Source organism: Leptinotarsa decemlineata, unplaced genomic scaffold, assembly GCF_025532065.1.
Source record: "Leptinotarsa decemlineata unplaced genomic scaffold, Ldec_3_MD MMD2_tig00000133_RagTag_RagTag, whole genome shotgun sequence".
NCBI lineage: Eukaryota > Metazoa > Arthropoda > Insecta > Coleoptera > Chrysomelidae > Leptinotarsa > Leptinotarsa decemlineata.
The window spans coordinates 1,344,739-1,352,714 of record NW_027412542.1 but is presented as its reverse complement, the minus strand read 5'-3'; the positions used below and the strand labels follow the sequence as shown (position 1 = coordinate 1,352,714).

The window sequence follows — 7,976 nt, the reverse complement described above, 5'->3', positions numbered from 1 at the left end:
TCATTGGCAGCAATGCATTGGTCAGAACAAGAAATTCTGTCAAACTTAATGTTTTGTGTCAATCATGTCTGACTACCTGTTGAGTTCAATTTTAAAATTCATTGTTTCATATTATTCTTGCAATCATCTCACATTATTGCAAAATTCTGACTGAATATTACATGTTTTTAACCAATTTCAATCTTGACATACATATATGAGGTCCTCTTTGTTACTTATGTGTTAACTTCATTTTAACCTCACTTTCGTAAGTATGAACACGTTGTCCATACCCGTTTGTTTATTCAATAATTATTGTAGAGTTCCCGATGAAGAGACAATAAACGCCTCGAAAGCTTGAACAGAAAAAAGAGTTTTATAATCTTTCTGCCTCTGACTGCTATACCCGATTCATTCCCTACGTTATTCCTTAACTTAGCCAGTCGAGCTAACCTTTCCTTCTATATATATTATATATATATATATATATATATATATATATATATATATATATATATATATATATATATATATATATATATATAGAAGTTGGCAAGTTGACTTGGATGGATGACCAATAGGTGGTTCCACTTATGTCTTGCTTGCGTTTACGCAGTTATTTTTATCAAGTACTTTTCTTGGTTAATATTACTGGAGTTTTTCCCAACACCAAACCTTTATTCTAACACCTCGACACGTGTTTCGATCACCATGTGATCATCTTCAAGAGGAAGATCAAACTGTTTAATCTCCTCTTGAAGATGATCTTGAAGGTGTTAGAATAAAGGTTTGGTGTTGGGAAAAAACTCCAGTAATATTCATTACTACACTAAAGGTTCCAAAAAGTGCCTCACAAGTACTTTTCTTGGTTATTCATATTTTGTCTTCAATCGAGGACCGTCTGCCCGGTATTGACGATACCCAATAGGCTGGAACAGCTGTCTACCATCAATATGGAAGTGAATATGTATTATATTATATGTATTATAATTAACTGCACAACAAAAATACAAATATTGCCAAAAGTTGGTGAATATTACATAATTATTTCAGGTACACTTAGAATGGTTGCAAGTCAACCAGCATACAGGGTAGGTCAAAAAATATAAAAATTGAACAGTATTAAAGTACCCTTATTTCAGAAAATTCAGCAAAATATTATCAAGAAAAGTTAACAAACTGTCCTCAGTTTGAGGAGTGCCTAGAAGATGACAGTACTACCAACTGTCGAAAGCGCTTGCAAATAATTAATAGAAGATATAAAGCTTCAAATCCTTTTTGTAGCAGTTTGAGGAGTGCCTAGAAGATGACAGTACTACCAACTGTCGAAAGCGCTCGCAAATAATTAATAGAAGAAATAAAGCTTCAAATCCTTTTTGTAAAATTTAATATTGAAATACTGAAAATAAAGGAAAATCAGTTGCATCATTCAAAATATATATATATATATATATATATATATATATATATATATATATATATATTATATATATATATATATATATATATATATATATATATATATATTATATATATATATATATATATATATATATATATATATATAATATATATATATATATATATATATATATATATATATATATATATATATATATATATATATATATTATATATATATATATATATATATATAATATATATATATATATATATATATATATATATATATATATATATATATATATATATATATATATATAGGGCTATTCAAATTTGTTTTTGTACATGGGGATCTTGTAAACGATAAGAGATAGAATATCGGTTGAATTGTGACAAAGTTGCGTATTTTAGAGACCTATTTAATGATGTTAAGAAATCGAATATAGCTCTTTTGGCTCTGGAGATGTACAGGAAAAACCAAAAAATCCCAAGTTATTTTTTTACCTTTATCTTCTTTATTCGCAAGACATATTGAAAATCGGTTCACATTTTGCTAGTGGCACTTGATGTGGGCTCTCAGAATATATAGAATATATCCATGTATCTTTTATACAGGGTGTTATCTGACTTGGGCCACCCCCATCTTTGAATTTTCAAATATGGACCTGTATTTTTTGTTGTAGTTTTTGGATCATAGACGTTCACTTCATACTGAGAAATTAAATTAAATTTTATATTTCGGGATTTTTCGGTAATATTTGATTATAATTGTGTGAATTATTCCCTTTTAAATTACGGCCCTGGAAATTGGTTGACTGAGTTGAATAAAAACATAATAGCAACTTTCACGTCTCTTTATGTATCGTAGAGTTTTTCGAGAGTTTTTTTTTCATTTTTAGGGACCTATTCATATTTTTCCTATTGCTTTGAGCGTTTTCTACAATGAACTTCGAATAAGAAAAAAAACCTTTTATGATTATCTGAAACATATGTACTACAAAAATATATTATATATGTTTTGATGAGCAGAAAAAAAATGGTAGCAATAATAACATCCACACACCAATAGGTGTTTCCACTTATGTTTCGCTTGCGTTTACGCAGCTATTTTTATCAAGTACTCCCTTGGTTTTTCTCATTTTGTCTTCAATCGAGGATCGCCTGCCCGGTACTGACGATGCCTAATAGGCTGAAACAGCTGTCTACTGATGGCTCTTAAATTGAAATCGATATGGGAATGATCAAAAAGTACTTATCTATTTATCGAAATCGAATCCACATGTTTCTAGAAACGATATGAAATCGGAAAAGGCTAATGCAGTCAAGCTGCTGGAAAATAATTCCATGAAAATTAGAAGATAAATATATAGGTACTATTCTGATCACTCCCATATTGATTTCAATTTGAAAGCCACCGGTAAACAACTGTTCACGATGCCGAAACCAAAAAAAATTGACAGTCGCGTTTTTGAATTATTTCATAAAATGATTTTTTTAATGGAACACCCTATATTTTATCATGCATTTCGATTCGTAATAACATTCTCAACAACAAAGCTCATATCAATTATGAGGAAATATTTATTTCTTTCACTACTACAAAAATTCCTTTGTTTTCGCGAATAAAGAGCTATAAAACATCTAGTAAATATTCAAAAACACCGCCTTCTTGTTGAACTCATATTTGAGCCCTTCTCTTGACACTACAAGTACGTGTTGCTTTCAAAACAATTCGGCCATCAATTCTATTAATTATAGTTTCAATATAATTTTCAGTTCATTTACATTATTATGTTTCATTTTGTACATCGCATTCAGAAATCCCCAACAATAAAAATCTAGAGATTTCATGTCTGGTGAACGGGGAGGTCACTTACAGGACAATGTGTAGCAATCCATCTGTTTCCAAAACAGTCTCGCAACATTCTTTTTACGCCACTAAAATTATGTGCTGGAGCTCCATCCTGTGAAACGTGTCCGCGGTTTGCCCCCTATTGGAGTGTTGTGTCTACGAATTGTTTCATTTTTGATATATATGTATATATAATGATAAAATAATGAAACACCTCTAGATTCAAAAATATTAATTGAACTTGATTTAATCGGATCTTGAAATCACTAAAACTGACTGATTCAGTCTGCTGCTATGTAAACGTTACTTAGTCCCAATTGTGGACTTGAACTGAACCGCTCATGGTTTTACCTAAGAATCGTACGTTAAAAGGTAACACCTCGTTAATCTTTATCTCGCTGCATCAAAAACTTCTTCAATTGTCACAATCTGAGAACAATGCCGTTTATCAATAACAGTGATCTGACGTTAGGATTTTCAAAATATTTTCTGCATACATTTTTAATTTCAAACATTGTCAAAATATTAGCTTTGTTAAAATATCATAGATCTGGCGATCTAATTTTGCCACCGAAGAAAACATACTCACCCCTGTTCTATCAATTACCTAACTGTGTTACTGTTTTGTGTGCATCATTTGTCATATTCCTTGGTAATTTGCACCTATTATTTGGATTAAAAAGAGAATTTCTACCGGGAATTTATTTGTTTTCTTCCACAGTCTACTTTCAAAAAAGAAATGACGTACACTACGTCCAGCTTGCAGCCTTTGGCAAAACTTGCATCAATATTTTGTATCCTTCCAAACTACAGCTTCAAGTACCGAGCAATTCAGCAAAATAAATGCTATACACTGTACAGATTGTTGATGGTGATAACTATTTTTGCAGGTTTCATTTATATGATCTACTCTCGATATGAGAATGCAGAAAATATATACGGAACAACCAGCTCACTTTTGATATATTTGGAACTTTCGACAGACATTGTGGGACTCTTGATATTTCTACTCTCAGCATCTAGATCTTTCTCGAGAAAATCGGAAGAGTGGAAGGAGCTGATCAATTGTTTTGAAAATCTTGAGAAACCTGAGAAAACTAGAGAATTATCATTATCCAATGTCTTCAATCAGAGTAACTCTACCTTAATACTGAGCAGTCTTATCTACTGCGTAGTAATATACATGGAACTGATGCTAAACAATAGGAAATTGATACAAAATTTACAATACTACGGATTTTCTCTTCTGGTAAACTACGTGGAACTTGTTCAGATTAATATTATATCAAAATTATTCATCTGCATCAAACATAAATTCAGGGATATTAACGAAATACTGATGAAAACTGATACAGACATTTTCAACGTTGAGAGAAGAGTAGAAAAAGTTGAAAAACTTTACTTGGTTATGGACGGACTGATAGTACTGATGAACAGCTTATTTGGTTGGATTCTCTTAGCCATGTTTTTTCACATAAGTTTGATGGTACTTCTTGCTCTAACTGTACCTGTCATCCACAACTATCTTACAAAAAACACATCGACACAATCCGATACTGAAATTCCGTTTGGGATATATTCGGTGGTGAGTAGATCAATGAAAATTATATTTAACAAACAATCAAATTTCGTTTCTATCAAAAAACAAGATTGAAATACAGGTAATTGCAAATTTTCTTACAGAGACACACATCGATATTAGAGTCTCGCAACTTGTAGAAAACTCCAAACTCTTCGTATTGTTAGCCTATGGGTTTTTTATGAATGAGGACCGAACTTCCACTCACTTCAATTTAACTCATTTAACTAACTTTAATAACATATGTATAATTCAAGAAAACCTACCTTTCAACAGCTCCTCTTTGATAATATAGTTAATTTCGTTATTCAATAATCCTTTCTGATTATATATATATATATATATATATATATATATATATATATATATATATATATAATCGAGAGAGGTTATTGCAGTCAAGCTGCTGGAAAATAATTTCATAAAAATCAAAAGATGAATAGATAAGTACTATTCTGATCATTTCCATATTGACTTCAATTCAAGAGCCACCGGTAGACAGCTGTTTCAGCCTATTGGGCATCGTCAGTACCGGGCAGGCGGTTCTCGATTGAAGACAAAATGTGAATAACCAAAAAAAAGTACCCAAGCGGGACATGAGTGGAACCACCTTTTGGTGTGACACCCAAATCAACTTGCCAAGTTTTTATGTCAGTATTGGTGGTTTGACCAATCAACCGACAACTGCGGTAGCAGAAATTTGGGAAGCTAACCTAAAATGCCATCGAGGACCGCCTGCCCGGTACTGACGATGCCGAATAGACTGAAACAGCTGTCTATCGGTGAGTCATAAATTGAAATCCATATGGAAATGACCAGAATAGTACTTATCTATTTATCTTTTGATTTCCATGGAATTATTTTCCAGCAGCTTGACTGCATTAACCTTTCTCGATTTCATATCATTTCTAGAAACATGTGGATTCGTTTTCCGATGGCATTTCAGGTTAGCTTCCCAAACAAATGTTTTTCACAATGTTATACCACTTTAGTTTAAATTTGGGAAGCAGAACTGCTGCTATGATTTGATCTTCCCATTCCAAATTTAAAATTGTATCAAAACGAGTATTTAAACTTTTTATGCACATTTTTGCTAAATGTTCTCCTCCATATTTCAATTCATTTTGGGTTTGGGCAATGAGTTTTTCATACTTGTTAATTAAAGAAATTAGACTGAGCAACATGTATCCAAAAGATACATTGTCTTCACCTTGTAACAAATCTAACGTTAATATCTAACGAATATTTTATTTTTAATTATACAGAGTTATTAAAAAATGGATACAAAAAATTTTCACAAATGAAATGAATTTTATCAGGGTCCTTTATAAGGAATGGATAATTGATATGGGAATTTTGAAATAGCCACGCACATACGACATAGATTCTGATTCAACGAGATTGATTGGTACTTGGTATCTTTTAGTGAGGTAAGGCGGTAAAAGATTTTACCGCCTTACCTCACCCCGTTTTCGAGGATACTAAACTTCGAGTTTAGGTGTCCCGACTCCGTGAACGGAAGAAAACAAGCCCCAAGTGGGGTCTACTGCACATTTTTGATATATGAGGCACTCTAATAACTCATTTTTCGAGGTGGCAAAGTGCTAAAATTGTATTTCACCGTTTTCGAAGATGCCCGACAAAATACAACAAGATACGCCTGCATGAAATGGGGCTGTTTGGTGTGGTTCTCATTCATCGAATAATTTAAAAGTATCCGAAGATCGAAAAAAGTATTCGGTTTTCGGATACTTACAAATTTGGACACGGATACGGATACTGAATACAAAATTTGAAAAATATTCGGATAACCAACTCTGGTCTCAGTTCATAGTTGTCTAAACAGTATATATTCGCGTTTTTTCATCAACATCCGTCGATTTATATCCCTCGAATACACCATCAACGCTGGCGTTCTCCAGGGATCCATATTGTCTCCAACCCTCTTTTTATTGTATATCAACGACTTATTGAACACCAATATGTCTTGGAACAATCATGTCGCTGGAATTGCAAAGGCTGCTTCCCAAAAGCTTGGAACACGGTTCCGAACCAGAAAACTGTATACACCTCAGCAACTTTTGATGCTTTATAAAGCTCTGATCAGACCTTCTTTGGAGCATTATTCTCACGTATGGATCTTCACCCTAAGCATACTCTGGATCTGCTGGATTCCATCCAGAAAAGAGCCATCCGCCTGATTGGGAACGCGAATATCACTTGCAACCTTGATAGTCTGGAACATCGAAGAAAGATTGGGGGATTTGTCTCTCTTCTATGATACTTTCATTGGAAGTGTTCAAGTGACTTGGTACATTCTACCAAGAGCGGTACATATCAGAAATACGCGACGGACTGTGGCTGCTCATCGTTTTGAGGTTTAACTCAGTACACCTGCAACTTCACTGTTCGAAAACTCTTTCATTTGGAGAACTGAGTTTATATAGAATAAACTTACTGAGAATGTTTGTGTTTTGTCTTTAAAAAAAACGTGAATGTCCAACTTGCTTATAATTTGTTGTCGACTAAGTTTTTTACAGTTGCAGGTCGTAGTTATCTCCATAATGGTGTTCTGTATCGACTCTGCCACAAGGGAACCCCAGAATCTCATCAAGTTCTGCATGAACCTCGAGTGCAACTTTCCACTGAGATTTGAACAGAACAAAAAAATCCAGATAGCCATCGAAAAATTGAAGGCCTTATCTCCAAACTTCAGCGCTGCAGATTTCTTTCAGATAACCCGCTCGACACTCCTTTCCATGATAAGTGTCATTACTACGTATTTCATAGTAATGGTCCAACTTCATATGGGTAACTGAAAATTGAAGAGTTTGAAACATTGATTGCACCATACATTACGTGTACTTGTTACAATGATTAGTCGTACTCTGCAAATGCTTCATCCACCTCAACTGACATTATAATTATCACTATTATGTAGAGTGCTCAATAAATGTGTTACAGCCAAACTTGAGTTTTTTTTAAATGGAATACTCCAGATATTTTCACCCTATTGAATTTCTTGGATAGAGTGCTTCTCAAAAATTTAGTTGTTTGGGTTTACACCAGGTGGTTCAGAAATTATGATAAAATGTATGTAAATAAATGGGTTCATTCAAAACCGAGTATCTCCTATTCCATCAAATGGAATGAGGAAAATGT

General features: G+C 33.1%; 1 protein-coding gene across 1 annotated transcript; it reads left to right on the top strand.

Moving 5' to 3' along the window:
- The first annotated feature begins 4,130 nt into the window (after positions 1-4,130).
- On the top strand, positions 4,131-7,774 carry LOC111503512 (uncharacterized). The gene is made up of 2 exons (XM_023157838.2): positions 4,131-4,820; positions 7,355-7,774. The coding sequence occupies exons 1-2, from the start codon at positions 4,137-4,139 to the stop codon at positions 7,631-7,633; spliced, it is 963 nt and encodes a 320-aa protein (XP_023013606.2). The 5' UTR covers positions 4,131-4,136; the 3' UTR covers positions 7,634-7,774.
- Positions 7,775-7,976: the final 202 nt, after the last annotated feature.

Coding starts and splice junctions, on each gene's coding strand:
- LOC111503512 (XM_023157838.2), top strand. CDS start 4,137: ATGATCTACTCTCGATATGAGAATGCAGAAAATATATACGGAACAACC. Junction 4,821..7,354: donor CGTTTGGGATATATTCGGTG/GTGAGTAGATCA, acceptor AGTTTTTTACAG/TTGCAGGTCGTAGTTATCTC.